We start from the raw sequence: 16,075 nt of genomic DNA, 5'->3' as shown, positions 1-16,075 counted from the left end.
GGTATCTTTGCTTCTCCTCTTAACATGCCCGAACCATCTCAACCTCGCCTCACGCATCTTAGTCTCCACATAGGCCACTCCCACCTTGTCCCGAATAACTTCATTCCTAATTCTATCCAACCTAGTATTCCCACACATCCATCTCAACATCCTCATCACATCTACTTTCATCTGCCGGACATGGGAGATTTTGACTGGCCAACACTCTGCCCCATACAACATAGTCGGTCTAACCACTACCTTGTAGAACTTACCCTTAAGTCTCAACGGAACATTCTTATCACACAAGACACCAGAAGCGAGCCTTCACTTCATCCACCCTGCTCTGATACGGTGTGTGACATCCTCATCTATCTCCCCATCCTTCTGAATTATAGACCCCAGATACTTGAAACTCTCTCTTTCCTGGGAATGACTTGCGTATCGAGCCTCACATCCCAGTCAGCCTCCTGGGTAACACCCCTGAACTTGCACTCCACGTATTCTGTCTTGATCTTGCTCAACTTGATACCCTTAGACTCTAGAGTATGTCTCCAGGCCTATAGCCTCTCGTTAACGCCACCTCGCATCTCATCAATCAGGACTATATCATCCGTAAATAACAAGCACCAAGGCACCTCCCCTTGAATGTGTCACGTCAATGAATCCATCACCAGGGAAAACAAAAATGGGCTAAGTGATGATCCCTGATGCAACCCCATCACAACAGGAAAATAATTAGAGTCTCTTCCTGTTGTCCTAACTCGTATCTTAGCTCTATCATATATGTCCTGAATCACTCTAATATACGCTACAGTCACTCCATTATACTCCAAACATCTACATAGAACCTCTCTTGGGACTTTGTCATAGGCTTTCTCCAGGTCAATGAAAACCATATGCAAATCCTTCTTCATCGCCCTATACTGCTCCACCAATCTCCTCACAATGTGAATGGCCTCAGTAGTCAACCGTCCAGGCATGAAACCAAACTGGTTCTCGAAAATGGGCATACTCCTCCTTAACCTCCCTTCAATCACCCTCTCCCACACTTTCATCGTGTGGCTTAACAACTTGATACCCCTATAGTTGTTGCAGTTTTGGACATCCCCCTTGTTCTTATACAACATAATCATCATACTCTGCCTCCACTCTTACGGCATCTTCTTCGTCCTAAAAATGACGTTAAACAACCTAGCAAGCCATTCAACACCCTCCTTACCCACGCTCTTCCATAATTCCACCGGGATCTCATCCAGCCCAGTCGCTCTACCCCTACTCATCCTGCGCATAGCCCCTACAACCTCCCCCACTCATATGCATTTACAGTACCCAAAATCGCGATGTCACTCTGAGTACTCTAACTCCCCCAGAACATTGCTCATATATCCCTTTTCATTCAAGAGTTTATGGAAGTAAGACTGACATCTCTGCCTAATTCGTGCCCTCTCCACTAAAACTCTACCCTCCTCGTCTTTTATGCACTTCACTTGGTCCAGATCTCGGGCCTTCCGCACCCTCACCTTCGCCAGCATGTACAACTTCTTGTCCCCGCCTTTATCCCTAATTTCTTTGTATAGACGACTAAACATTGCGGTCTTAGCCCCAGTAACCGCCAACTTCGCCTCCTTCCTAGCCTTTTTATACCCCTCCCTATTAGCACTCTTTTGTCCCTCGTTTATACTCTTTATTAGCTTCAAATATGTCGCCTTCTTAGCTTCCACTTTCCCTTGAACCTCTTCGTTCCACCACATGTCCCCTTTATTGCCACCAGAAAAACCCTTCAAAACCCCTAACACCTCTTTCGCCGCCTCTCTAAGACAATTTGCTGTCATAGCCCACATACAACTCGCATCCCCGCAACTCCTCCAAGCCCTCATAGCCAGTAACTTCTCCCCTAACTTTCGGGACTTCTCCTTGGTCAATGCACCCCACCTGACCCTAGGAATACCAGACATAGCCCTCTTCTTCTTTATCCACCTGATCTCTTAGTCCATAACCAAAAGCATATGTCGGGTCGTAAGATTCTCACTCGGGATGACCTTGCAATCCGTGCATAAACCTCTATCACATTTTCGGAGAAGTAGATAATCAATTTGGGTCTCGGCCACTGTACTCTGAAAAGTTATCAGGTGCTCTGCCTTTTTCGGGTAACACGAGTTAACGATCACCAGCTCAAAAGCTTTAGCATACTCCAGCAGCGAAGTACCTCCTCCGTTTCTATCTCCAAAATCGAAGCCACCATGCACACCGTCATATCCCCCAGGCAACATCCCAATGTGGCCGTTAAAATCACCTCCTATAATAAGCTTCTCGGTGGACGGTATACCCCACACTAACCCATCCAAATCTTCCCAGAAGTATCTTTTAACCTCCTCATCCAAACCCACGTGAGGAGCGTAAGCGCTAACTATGTTTAGAGTATACCCTCCCACGACTATCTTAATGGCCATCAACATGTCATTTACCCTCTTAACCTCAATCACTAGCTCCCTTAGATCCTTATCAACTAAAATGCCTACCTTGTTCTTCCCTCTCACCCTCTCTGAATACCACAACTTAAACCCATCAGCTCTAGTCTCCTGGACGCATGCTATGTTAATCTTCCTCTTATGGAGAATCTTTGCTAACTCTATAGACTTCCCCGTCAGAGTCCCTATGTTCCATGACCCCACTCTCAACCTAGAAGGTGCCTTACCCCCTGCCACCCTTGCCCTCTACCTTCCCCTCTACCCCCCGCTCCCCCCGAGGACATGCCCTCACTCTATCATAGCTCGGCGCGGCCCACTAGATCAGCACAAAGCTACAAAAAGAATACACTAAAAATGAATAGACTAAACAGAAATCTAAAGGTACACAAGGTGCTAATAAGGGATACAACTAAGCAGAGACAATTAATGTAATAGCTAAAACACTAAAGTAATGGATAGAGATAGATATAAGCAGACAAGTCTAACTAAAAATAATTTAAAACAAGATACTGTAGATGCCAAATATACAGGCAAGCAAAAAACTAAAAATAAATAGATAAATAAATAAAAATAAATAAAAATAAAAATATCGATACCACAAATACCGGAGATAGAACAAAAGAACCTGGAGCAAGTTTTCCTGAAATGTGTCGGATCTGCTCAAAAGCACCGACAGTCCTGCTGCGTCCCGCCAGAAAGCTGTTCGGAAGTCGCCGGAATTAATGATACTTGTCGGGAATCTGTACACAAGCCGAGAAATAATCCGTCCTCACCAAGAAAATACTGCATATGTCCAAAGAAACAGAAACGCACCCCCACACACATAAAGAGGGGGGAGAGAAAGGGAAAGAGAGAGGGGGGAGAAGAAGATGGAGCAAGACGAGATGGGTTGTCGGAAAACCAGAAGCTATCGGAAAAGAAGAGAAAGAAGAAAAAGAGAGAGAAAGAGAAAGAGAGAGGGACGGAAAGAGAGAAGTGAAATTACCTGCGACAGCACCTACGGCGGCGAAGGCGACGGCGAAGCAGCAGATGCCGGAGTGTAGCTACTGGGGGCTACTGGGGTTACCGTAGGGGGAATTAGAACGTTATAGATAGATCTTTGCTAAAGGATGAATTACTTTATTATTTGATAATTAAATTAAAGAATTTAATTTAGTCAAATAAATTTAGTTATTAGTCCAAATGAAATATTGTTATATTCTTTGCTAGCACGGAGGATATAATTAATATTGTGAACAAATTGAAGCTTTCTATTTGGAATAGAAAATTAAATTATATCTCTTGGTTGAAATACATATGTGTGTGATATATATATTTGGTACTTATAATTAATATTTATTTATATATGGAATATATATTAAATATTAATAAGGAGACTAATTCAAAGTCCACAAATCACTACTTACCGCACTAGTAATCCCATAAGAAATGGGTTACACATTTTTCTTTCTTTAAAGGAGACTAATTAGTGAAATCTAATTAAGAATTGGATTCAAGTATGAAGTCCAAAAAAGAGACTTAGTCGGCAAACGTGTTTCCCATTTTGGAATGGGATTCCATCTCCAATGGAATTATTTTTCTAAAGTTCAACTTTGACTTAGAAAGGAATTAAGCCACCATTTTAATTCTTCCTTTTTCCATTGGAAAAGTATTGCAAACTCAGGTATATATACAGATATATTCGTGAACTTGAAGAACATATGAAAACCTATAAGGTGTATATGAAAACCTATCAAGAGAAAATATTATTACGAGAAAATTGTTTCTTGTTCTTCTACCTTTGAGTTGAGATTTTTGGGAAAATTTCAACACTATATTTTTCGTTCAATTTGTTCGCGATTTTCATTGACCAAAGAGTTGATAGCAAAGATCGGTCTCGGTGTAGATACGCATAGAGTCTTCGCACTATCGAAGAAAATTATGAAACAAGACTCTCTTCACCAGGTACGTCTTAGATCCGATATTTGACATGTAAATAAATTTTAAACACGATAAGTTCTGCATATGATTGTTATTGTCTTCCGCTGCGTGTTATGAACACTTATATGCAATCCTACCGTAGTATCAGAGCACAATAAATAACTTGTCAATTACTATGATGATATCAGGTCAAAGGAAACTCTTACATCACATTCTTCAAGACAATATCCTATTGACAGTTTATGGTAATTCTAACCATTAGGAATTATCCAATGAATCGGTTCAGTGATCATATTTCGATCTGAGTCATCTATTTATGTGATTTAGTTAATGAGATCAACTAATCTTTATCCCATAAAGACGATCACATAAATATTGATTTAACCGGATTACTAATGTCCAAATTAATAATCCTACGATCAAGAACAAAATTTAGATTAAATTGTAAGAGACTTTACTCTCATTATCATGATCTCCATCATGATGATAAGTCTCAAAATTTAATCAAGGACCTTATTAAATTAATCAAGCAATTAATAATAACTATGATAAACGAATATCAAATGTCATATATTTTTTATATCAAATAACATTCATAAAAATATGTTCAAATCATCAAATATGAGATTGGATATATGGCATATCTAATATATCCCTAACATGAAGGTGAAAGAGATTTTGGTGAAGTAGTTGAGATAGACTCGGGAAAAGTAGATTTCAAACTCCGAATTGGCAAAAGCAATGGCTTTTCATCAATTCTTGAACCAACTATACCTCTGTGTTTTTCAAGATCAACAGAGTTTTCATTAGCTACAACTACTACTGGTTTACCACTATGGTACTGATAATTATTCCAAGTCTGAACTCTGTTTTCTTCAGAGACAGAATGGTTTTCGGCGTCATCATCAAAAAAATGATGAAACCTCAAGGAATTTAGCTTTAACATTATCAAACTTTGAATTACTATAGTATTCTTTCTTGTTGGTGATGCATATACGTGCAATCAGTTTACTTCTGAGAAACTAGTATTTCCACTACTGGCGAATAACTCCGACTCCGGCGCATGTTTCGTCAATAATTTTTCTTCTCACTGCCAGATGGCTTTTATTTTAGGTTGGTCATAGATCACATATTTGGTTCTTACCTAGAAGTTTAAAGTAAAGCGGAAATTGGCGAGGAAATGGTCGATTACCATCACGCAAAATCTTAAAAGATGATTTGTGTTATTACTTTAATTTATCAACAAATCTTAAAAAGATAATTTGTGTTGCTGCTAATATTTATCGACCGGTGCATGTTGATTTTTCCGTTCAGAGAGCAAAGTAAATCGAGCCGGACCTTGCAGTTTTACTTGTTTTGTCTAAGCATTAACCTCCACCTGTCAAGGTTTTGTTACAAAAATACAACTTTGCGTTTGTGTTCTGAGGGGGAAATACCAAATGCACCACGGAACTAAAAAGATTAGGGATTAACAAAAAACAGACTCAACAAGATTTGGGTAAAACCAAAAACAGACTCGTTAAGTGACTAAATCTTGCTACAGAACCAGTAACAGCTACCGCAAAATCCAATAAGCACGGCTCACATTCTCACACAAAACCGATTAACAAACAATTAAAAGGTGCACATGCATGCATGAGAAAACTCATCTAAGCCCCTCTCTCAACCCTTAATCTGTTGCCCTGCTTGATGTCCCAATTACTCCGCCTTCTCCTTCACATCATGTGCTGCATGTGCAATTTTATCCCTCGCGTAATCAATCTTGGAAGCGCCGATCGGATGCTTCCCTGTGACGTATCAGTACATCCAGTAGAAAACAAAGGAAGCAGTGGCTCCAAAACCACCAGTAGCCAAGAAACCTGCAAGGATCAACCCAACAGTTATCACAGCAGGTACAAGAACAGGACTGAATATCACCAGCAAAGGCTATGTAGCTGCAAAAGCAAACCCATAACTTTTGTTTACACGCGCTTGCTATTCCATATTATAGGTTCTAAAATATTCCTGTTCTTCACGACGATAAACAAATAAAAAGAGCCACATCAACCACGCACAAAATTAGCAGTCAGGATAAATTGACAGTCCTACTATTCAAAATAAGTGACTGTTTATCTTTTGTTTTTCATAAGTTACCCCTTAAGAGAAGCTCAAGTAACATACAAACTTGGATGCTCATAGATCTACGTGCATCTCTTTTATCTACTAGTCCTGTTGACTACCTTTTAGCCAGCAGATTTTTGACAACTGCACAGACCCCTAGTAGTGGTGAGTGATAAGAAAACAAGTAGAAACATCTGAAGCAGGCATAATGAAAGATCCTATTCTCAACACAAAAGCGGCACAAATGCCCTGTAGCGTGGTTGCTATGTATCATTGTATAAATGCGGTAGGCGATCATAAAACTAGTACCAACTTCGAATACAGTGAGAGAGTTTGATTAAATGGAAGACCTACATCCTGGCCAACATCTTTCTGATATGGTGATATCTCCTAAACCTTCTCGAAGAGGAGCTACATATAGCTGCAATGCAAAGCGGTTCCCACCAACAGCTCAATCATATACTCTGAGACATCGTATAACACAAAACTAAACAATTATACTTCTCAAGAGTAAAGGGAAAAGTCCAATTTTCAGCTTCTCATCATTGAGAATTTCCAACTACTAACATGTATTTCGGGTGACCTGTACAACTTGGATTAAAAACCGCAGACTATGATGAACTGCCATCACCACTTCTCAAAACCCATGCGGAATTTTTTGATTCACATAATTCCTGCATAACCTGCAGAAGCACAGAAAAATATTTAGCATCCCTGCAAGTTAACAAAAGCTTTTCTATAATCTAACACGTAGGACAAAAGCTTGTATTGCAATCTGACGGACTGACAACATTTCACACTACCATCGAAGTAGCTCATTCACAATAAAAAATTCAAAGCAACTTGAAGGATCCTAGACCACAACAATGCAGTATCTCTATAGTATCACTTAACATGGAATGTAGTAACTGTTACATTTTATATTTTATCACTGATGTTGAGTGTTAAGACTAAGAAGAGAAGGAGAAATACCAAAAGGAGGGAAAATGGAAAGAAATGGGGAAAGAGGATCAGAAACAGGATACTGTAAACATCTTTCGTACATCTGCTTGTGCTGGAATACATTGACTTCGTGTAATAGAATGTAGGTTCAAGCTCATTTAAAGCCCAATAACTGTCACAGATCATGCAAGCATTACCACAGTATTGCTAAGATCCAAATTACATAAAAGAAGTGCAAAATAAGAACCCTGACAGCAGTACAGTAGAAAAACCTAAAGCCCAAGATACAAACTTTCCCACATCATAGAAGAGAACAAAAATGGATCCTGACAAATGTTAATGTTAGCTTTGCAATTATTGTTTCTTCTGCACCAATATTCTTTTGTTGTTTTTGTTTCTTCTGTATGGATAATTGTGAAATTTACAGAAAAACTACTTTTAGAGAACCCTTAATTCACCTTTAGAGTGAAACATCTAGATGATTCATACAAACAGGTTTTAGATGCATTTGATTGATAGTGTTGGTATATAAGGGCAAACTCTTGATCATATCATAAAGCATAAAGAGAATGGAAGAGGGAGATACACATGAAACACAATAGTAATTTTCTCAAAGACTCCACTCTTACATAACAACATTACAAGGGGTGCTTTTATTGGTGTCAAGAGACATTCTAAGACTCATACCTAATAAATGATTTCACAAACACTATGAACTTAACCACAATAACGTAAAGTCATACCTAGATAATTTTAAAGGTCATGCACCTAGGATAACTAAAAACACACGAATCTAGAGCTTAAACATTTAAGTTTACTATTTTCAACATCCCCTTAAACTTAAATTGTCTTTACCTATTCTTCATTTAGGGGTGCCAAACACACCCTTACTCTTGATAAATTCAGCATCATTTTCAACATCCTCTTTGTTTATGCCTTCTAAATTCGCCTTCAAACATTATCCTTGCACACATCTAGGTAGGTCATCTGGATAAAACTTTTCTCATAATTTCAAATTTTCCATCAGCAGAGAAGTTTCAACTATAGCGACAGTGTTTTGGATAGCGTGAGGCGACAAATAGCGATGAGGGCCCGCTTCACTGAGGCGAGGAGCGAAACGCTCGCCTTTTTGATGTGAAGCGACAATTAATACAAAAAAATAAAATATTAAATTTGCATATATATATATATAACTAAAAACTCAATAGCAATAACATATTGATAAATATATCAATTTAAAAAACAGAGCATCTGCTGGACACAACTGCTCGAAAAAAACAGAGCAAAAAAAAGAGAGAAGAAGAAAAAGGAAGAAAGAAAAAAATATCTATGCCAAAAAAAACAGCTGCTGGACAGCGCTCGAAAACAACAGACAACATAGAGAAAAAGAAGAAGAGAAGAAGAAAAAGGAAGAAAGAAAGAAGAAAGAAGCAGGAAGCAAGAAGCAGGAAGCAGGAAGCAGGAGGAAGCAGCAGGAAGCAGGAGGAAGCAGCAGGAAGAAGCAGGAAGCAGGAAGCAGGAAGCAGGAGGAGAAGAAGAAGGAAGGGAAAAAATGGACATTGCTCGAGAAGAAGAAAGGAGAAGAATAAAGAAGAAAAGAGATGAAGAGAAGCATACCTCATCGAAGTAACTTGAAGAAGAAAGAAGAAATTTGGTTTGCTTCTTTGCAGCAGGGCTGGGTCGACGAGCATTTAGGAGAAAGACGAAAACAAACTCAAGCCCTAATTTTTCTTTTAATCGCTGAAGTCTGATGCCTTTTTCTTCTCTTTTTTTCAAAAAAGGCATCGCTACTCTGCACCCCTCGCTACACAGGTAGAGGCGCTCGCCTTTTTAAATTCGCCACACAACATAGGAAAATGGCGCTGCAGCCTCGCATCGCCTCACGCTATTAGCACTGAGGCGAGCGCTATTTACAACCCTGTATAGGGAATTCATTCAATCTCCTAACTTTTGGCTATTGCAAATACACTCATGGAAGACTTTTCTCGTCTTTTTTTCCAGTCTTGTTAAGTTCTTCAAGACTTACACCTTCTCGATGAGCTGCTCTATTCTTCAAAAACCCAAAGTATTCACTTTTCTCTTTAAAAATTGCCGGCCCCTCAACAGGTCCTCAAATATGGAGAAGCACCTTCTGTTGAATTGCTGAATTTCGCCTTTACACCTACCAGGATTGAACAACCGCTCTGATACTACTTGTTGGAATATAAAGATGGACCCTTGATAATGTCACAAGGCACAAAGAGGAAGGAAGAGGGAGATACAAGGGGTGCTTTTATAGGTGACAAGGGAAACTTCTAGACTCATACCTAATAAATGATATCTCACACACTATGTACTTAACCACAATAACATAAAGCCATACTTAGATAATATAAAAAAACATGCACCTAGGGTAACTAAAAAGACATATAAACCTAGACACTTGCACATCTTACTATTTTCAATAGGTTGACAAATTGACACTACATCAACTATGATAATAATTGTTCTGATATCGACTTCAGCCGCCATGTGAAACTCCATACAATAAAGTCAAAGAAGACATTCCTTAATTCTCTTGACAAGTAAGAAAATAACTACTCACCTTTTTAAACTCAATATCGGTAATATCCCTATTCAGTTGCAACTTGGCAGCTTCAACTACAGAGGCTTTCTTTAGCTTTGCACTCGGCCCTTCAGCCATAAGAAGGTCAATTACAACTTTCCTGAGAACCAAAACTATGTATTAGCCGCGGGCCTAGGTATTTATAACGTAGTTTTAGTTATAATAGCAATACTTACTAACCTCAATGCGTCATATTGAGGATTATCTGGCGATGACTTCAAAACATAGACACCATGGATGTTTACAGCAACCTGATTAATCACTGCCTGTATCTCCTCTGGAGGTGCATCATTCACAGAATTGGCTGCAGTTATAGCCTTCTTTGCATCTCCCTTTTGAGACTCAGAAACTGCCACATCTCGCAGACGTTGGCGGATTTGCTGGAAACTGGAAAAATTAAACAATGGATTTCCGATCTGTCAGGGGTCACAAATTTAGATGGAGGAAATCAGTTTTTTTGTTTTTAATTTAAGAAATTCATGTACAGTTTTTCCTTGAACAGCAAACAACTCTATTAAATCTAAATATCAGACAGGCGAGGCGCACTGGAGAAAAGACAATGGAAAATACGAGTTTTCTTCTATGTTATGATCCATTACCATTCTAGAAAAGTAAAGTAGTATAACATAACAGGAAGACAGCATAAATTTTGTGATGGACAATTCGACCTAAGTACTTGCACAACTCACCTCAACTAACAAGTCAACATAAACAGGACTTTGAGGGACAATGGATAACCACTGCTCAAAATAAGGTTCTGAGATGATGCCAAAGCAAAGAAAAATGTCCTATAACTAGACCATTTCATCCTTTTAGAAGTCATATTCAGGATGAAACAATCACCTATTTACACAATCCTTAAGATCCGAAAGATAATATCAAAAGCCATAAAAGGTGCAACAGCTAGCGGAACAAGATTATGAGAGAGAGAGAGAGAGAGAGAGAAAGGGAGAGAGTGAGTGAGAGAGAAAGAGAGTTCTTGAACCAAACACAAAGGAACTCCAACAGGTGGCAGAAGTTGGAGCAAGGAGCATCAAGCAGTTCAAAAAAAAGCCAAGCACGGACATGATTGTAAAGTTGCAGAGCAATCAAACCAAGGTCAATAAACCACCTATTTACAAAGGTTTCTGCATTTTTTCTCAGGCTGTAACAATTTGTGTGACTAAGATGAATACCCAAAATCACTGAATGGTAAGCAACAAAGGGCAGAAAAGTTCACAATCAGAGATCTCACCTGCAAGCCTTATAGATTCTAAAAACTTTTTGAAGCGCCTTTGGTAAAGCTTCTCGAGTTTTTTCTGACATAGATGTTCGCAAAAGTGACCCAGGAGCGGGTGTACCACCACCGGGCAGTGCAGGAATGTTGTCATTTGAATTTAAAGGATTCTTCAGAGCAGGCCTGTTTCTTCCTCCAGACAAAATACCATTGATCTGTTTCCCCATGCATTCCCAGGTAGCTTGCTGCTCTTTCACAACATCACCATAAAGAACTTCAAATTTCTTGTCAGGATGCTCTTTGAGCTTCCAATCATTCAGGTCAGGCCTCTCAACAGCTAATGATTTTAGTGTTGGTTTCGCAGCTTTAAGGAAATCCAACCTCCTGGAAAAAACTTTCTGCTTAATAATGGTACTCTTGCTAAACTCAAAGAGAATAAAATTCCTTGCTAAAACTTCAAGTCCATCATTCTTTCCATAGATTAATGAACTTTTTGGAACCCATAATCCTTGAACTAATTGTGCGTATCTTTGGAGGACTCTCAAAATTTCATCAACAGGATCATCCAGCGCCAGGTGCTTTAGAGCATCAAAACGATGAATTGGAGGTCCCTGTTGCCAAAAGAACCCAGATTTAGAAATATGCTGCCTTTATGAGTTATCAGGATCATGAGACCTTGTAAACAAACTTTGTTGCAGGCATAAAAATATACAAGTAGCGCATAATTCAAATAGCGGGTATAAACCTCAAGAAGCCAAGTTCTAATGCGTTCTTCAAGAGGTAATTGAGACAACCTGGAAACCAAACATTTGACAATTTAGAAGTTAGGAGGCATTAAATGACTGGGTAAAATGTTTAATTTAAGATAGTTGAGAAATTTGGCATTTCAAGAACAGCTATCTACTATTCACATGGCCGGGATATTGATAAAAAGAAATACAGTAAATTTCTGGCTAGAGAAAGATAATAGAAGAATCACAAATGGAAGCAATTCAAGTCATGAGCTGCATATTTATGTCAAACTACATTGTCAAGCCCCCAACAAGGTGATTAATTTGCAATTTCAACCTTAGGTATTTGCTAAAGAATGGAGTGGCAATACATGAGAAGACAATAACACCTCACAGCAAAGAAGACAGCTCTATGATCATAAATGCAAATAAAAATTGTTGTTGTCCTTAGCAGCACCTCCAAAACCTTCCGATGTCAGAAGAATCGATGAGGAGAAGGATCAATTAGAGAGGCTGCAGTACCTTGTTCGAAGAATTTTTAATCTGTCAGTGTCAGTTGGTCTGCCAGGACATACAGCATTCAGATAATCAACCCTGTGTATCAAGTAAACAGAATAGAAAACTGGTATTAGAATAAAAAAGACAGTGGATGAATGTATGCTTTGAGAAAAAATGCTTCTTATTAATTGTCCTGAACAGAAGCAGTTTCTCAAGCGGAAAAAATCAACCATATTAAGAGACACATACGGGCTCATTGAAAATGGTACTGGAGAGCCTTCCTCCATGGCCATTTCCTGTAGATATCTGGCTGAAATGTCACTCCTAGCTCCATGGTATTTTAGATGTACCCAATGCTAAAACAGGAAATGAAGAAGATACCAATAACTTCTCACAAGGATCTGAATTAATGAAACTGTTTGAAATGATATTTGCGACTGCATGGAAAAAGCTAACTGCTCTTGAACAGATATAAATAGAAACACTAAAAACAGAAATGTCAATCCAAATCATAGAAGATGCAAAATTAGCAGCCACTCAAGCTAAAGAACTATGGAGAGTTATTAGCTAATATCTAAAACCGGAAATTTTGTCAGTACATGGTCACAGGTGTTTATCATACCTCTTCAATATCCTTGTCATTCCCAGGTGGTTTGTTCTGCACAAAAGGTATATGTTATAAGAATAAATCGAAGAATGGTAAAGCTTTAAGCAGCATTAAGGGAGGGATAGCCTAGTGGCAAAGATCCTCCACCTCCAACAATAAGGTTGGGGTTGACTTAAGTCACCAAGTGAGTAAAATGGAAAAGCAGGTATTGGGCTCCTGGGTAAGGGGTTTGGGTGTGGAGCTCACAATACTAGGAAAAAGATTAGTCTTGAACGTAGCAGAATGGTTAACAAAAGAAGATCAATATTTAGGCATTGCCTTATCATATTTACCTGAAAATGTGGCAAACCTAGTCCGGAACCAAATAGTCCTCCACATAAAATATCTTAAGTGGCCACTAATTTTTACAATAATATCACATGAAGATTAGTCATAAACAAGGTCCATTCAAATTGCTTAGGAGCTGGCATCAAAGAGCAAATCATGAAATGAACCTGCTTCTTTGATGGACCCGCAGGCTTTTTTTCCTCGACATCTTTCTTTTCAACAGTTTTTCCATCACTGCTGGTGGCAATGTTCTTCTTCTTCAACTCACTTTCCTTAAGATGCTGCTGTGATGGTCGGAGCTGTACAACTGCATGAATAGGATTGAGGTGTAACTGCATAACAAACAGGAAGCAAGAGCGTAACTATGGAGAACATTAATAAGCGTTAATTTTTTTCCTTTCAACACAGAAATGAGCTTCAAATTGCTACCAGCAAACTAAGAAATTTTAGTAGAAGTTTCTCATGCTGACGTGTATAAGAAACGGAAGAATATAACCAAAAGGACTTGACAATTTTCTAATACTAAGTAGCAGAGCTTGGGTAAATATGAGAGCCAGAAGCATTACGGCAGTTCCCACTGCATACGTAAGGTAAGAGTCAGATTTGACAGTGGATAATTCGCTTCAACTTGAAGCTGACACAGAATTAACGTGATTAAACTTGAAGTTGAAAGAGTAACATTGTTATTGTCCAAATTAGTTTTTGAAAAAGAAAAGGGCAAAAGCTGGAGATGTATAAGCACATACACAACCTGCGGAAAACTAATTTTCTGTCAATCAGAGCTCTATAAAACTAGAAGTTGGAGATGTACATCAACAACAAATGGTTTACCTCATCACCAATGAGGACCCCAACAGCATATCCAGAGGTGCAAGTTGATAATGGCATCCATGATGTAGAAAGAGTCTGAAAAAAGAGAAACAATCAGATTATTGGTAAAACAATTAGAACTGCAATTCCTGCTAAGGGAACAAATATCAAGTGCAGAGTTTCCAGAATCTAAATGTCAACCTCCTTATCCTACACCTAACAGCAGAGATACAACCATGAAGCTGGAAGATATATAATACATGTCCATGAATAGCAAGGAGTATGTCCAAAACAAATGGTATTATAAACGGAATATAAGGTGGAGCAATGGATAGACACATAATAAGGAAGATCAGATATCAGTGGAAATCGAGCACCTTCGTCAACATGGAAAGCAAAAAATATATCGAGACCAACATTGAAGGTTAATAGATGCAACAACAACAGCAACAACAGACCCATTATAATCCCACAAGTAGGGTCTGGGGAGGGTAGTGTGTATGAAGACCTTACCTCTACCTTGTGCAGGTAGAGAGGTTGTTTCCAATAGACCCTCGGCTCAAGATTAACAGATGCATGGAAGCAAATAACGCAGGAAATTAGCTCAAAGATTTACTCTTTTAAGTTAGAGGATAAATCGAAGGAACCTGCTTTTCCATCTTTACTGCATGAACAGAGTCTCGGTCAAAATTTTTAGAATCAAAATCTATTGCCAAATCAACCTCCATTTGTGCAGTTGAAGGTCTCAATCTCACCTGCAAATAGAGAAAATCTGATTCAGACGTCCAAACTGGTCATTTAAAACCAGCATTTCAATCAAATGTTTGATACTACTGATTTATTTCGCGTAAGAAACATTAAAAGCATTTTTTGTAACTCACCTCTTGACATCTTTCCTCCAATTCATAGGGACGCCATACGGGCCTCAATGGATACTGGAACACATATAGCTGACCAGAAAAGAGAAATTAATACTTAGCAAATAGAAAATTTTGCAAATTCAACAAATAAACAACAGCTAAATAAATAAAAGATAAATATACCTGATTGTCAGGATCAGAGGAAGGGGTAAAACACACATCAATTTCACGAACAACTTCATCTTCAACGCTATCAGTATCCATGGCGATTTGTTCTTCTTCTGCCATGTCGTCTCCCGTAGTGTTTTCATCCAATGGAACGTCATCTTTACCCATTGCGGCTCCATTTTCGGCTGGATGGTCTTTTACTGAGGGTTTTGAAACTAATTCTTCCTTTTTAGTCGGAATAGGAGGATCAGATGATGATGACGGTGTTTCAGGTTTGGGTTTGGTTACTGGTTGGGGTTGGGGCTTCAATTTAGAGCTTTTGGGAGCAAAACGGGATGGCCTAGTCGGAGCTTTACTTGGGCCGTCGAAGTCCAAATCCATCTCCGCCATGTTCTCTGCCGGAAAAGTGAACTTCAACGCAAGTACGGCAAGTAATCAAAGGTGAGGGAAGGGTTTAGGTTTTATTAATTGAAGCTGCGCGGGGACCGCTTTTTATTGTTTGATCAGAATCTTCTTTCCCTGGTTTTTTGCCATTGTAAAATATTTTGGAATGTCAAATATTTATTTTATGAATTTAAATTATATATACCAAAATTTTTACATTATCAAACTACTTAAACAATAATTACATGTGACTATTCATAAATCAGTGAATTTAGTAAATTAAAATATAAGGCAAAGTGCATACTATAACCGGTTAAGAATAACATATATTGATAGTATAAAAGTACTTATAATTATTAATAAATTGGTGGATTAGTAAAATAAAATATAGGGCAATTACATAGATAACATATTAACATACATTAGTAATGTAAAAGTTTTTACAATAATTAGTGTC

At 38.5% G+C, this 16,075-nt stretch overlaps 3 protein-coding genes across 8 annotated transcripts; all 3 read right to left on the bottom strand.

Moving 5' to 3' along the window:
• Window positions 1-632: 632 nt before the first annotated feature.
• On the bottom strand, window positions 633-1,037 carry LOC142175742 (secreted RxLR effector protein 78-like). Its single transcript, XM_075242725.1, has one exon. It carries the CDS (start codon window positions 1,035-1,037, stop codon window positions 633-635), a length of 405 nt encoding a protein of 134 aa, XP_075098826.1.
• A 288-nt stretch (window positions 1,038-1,325) lies between these two features.
• LOC142175741 (uncharacterized) lies at window positions 1,326-1,937 on the bottom strand. The gene has a single exon (XM_075242724.1). It carries the CDS (start codon window positions 1,935-1,937, stop codon window positions 1,326-1,328), a length of 612 nt encoding a protein of 203 aa, XP_075098825.1.
• Window positions 1,938-5,711: 3,774 nt separating this feature from the next.
• LOC107807280 (uncharacterized) lies at window positions 5,712-15,756 on the bottom strand. Of its 6 annotated transcripts, none has more exons than XR_001652848.2 (15): window positions 15,250-15,752; window positions 15,088-15,156; window positions 14,854-14,961; window positions 14,228-14,302; window positions 13,564-13,728; window positions 13,085-13,120; window positions 12,712-12,818; window positions 12,487-12,558; window positions 11,979-12,027; window positions 11,252-11,844; window positions 10,198-10,404; window positions 9,997-10,117; window positions 7,038-7,153; window positions 6,825-6,934; window positions 5,712-6,229 (listed from the first exon to the last, which is right to left on the bottom strand). XR_001652848.2 is itself a non-coding variant. In XM_016631636.2 (14 exons), the coding sequence occupies exons 1-13, from the start codon at window positions 15,622-15,624 to the stop codon at window positions 7,082-7,084; spliced, it is 2,049 nt and encodes a 682-aa protein (XP_016487122.1). In that variant the 5' UTR covers window positions 15,625-15,752; the 3' UTR covers window positions 6,090-6,229; window positions 7,038-7,081. The 6 variants fall into 6 exon arrangements, 2 of the variants coding, with proteins under 2 accessions (XP_016487122.1, XP_075100089.1); XR_001652850.2 differs by having other exon boundaries at window positions 6,089-6,229; window positions 6,825-6,891; XR_001652847.2 differs by having other exon boundaries at window positions 6,825-7,153.
• Window positions 15,757-16,075: the final 319 nt, after the last annotated feature.

The sequence above is a fragment of the Nicotiana tabacum genome, chromosome 22 (assembly GCF_000715075.1).
Source record: "Nicotiana tabacum cultivar K326 chromosome 22, ASM71507v2, whole genome shotgun sequence".
Taxonomy (NCBI): Eukaryota; Viridiplantae; Streptophyta; class Magnoliopsida; order Solanales; family Solanaceae; genus Nicotiana; species Nicotiana tabacum.
Note: the sequence above shows the minus strand (reverse complement) of the source record. Positions and strands in the feature narration are given on the sequence as shown.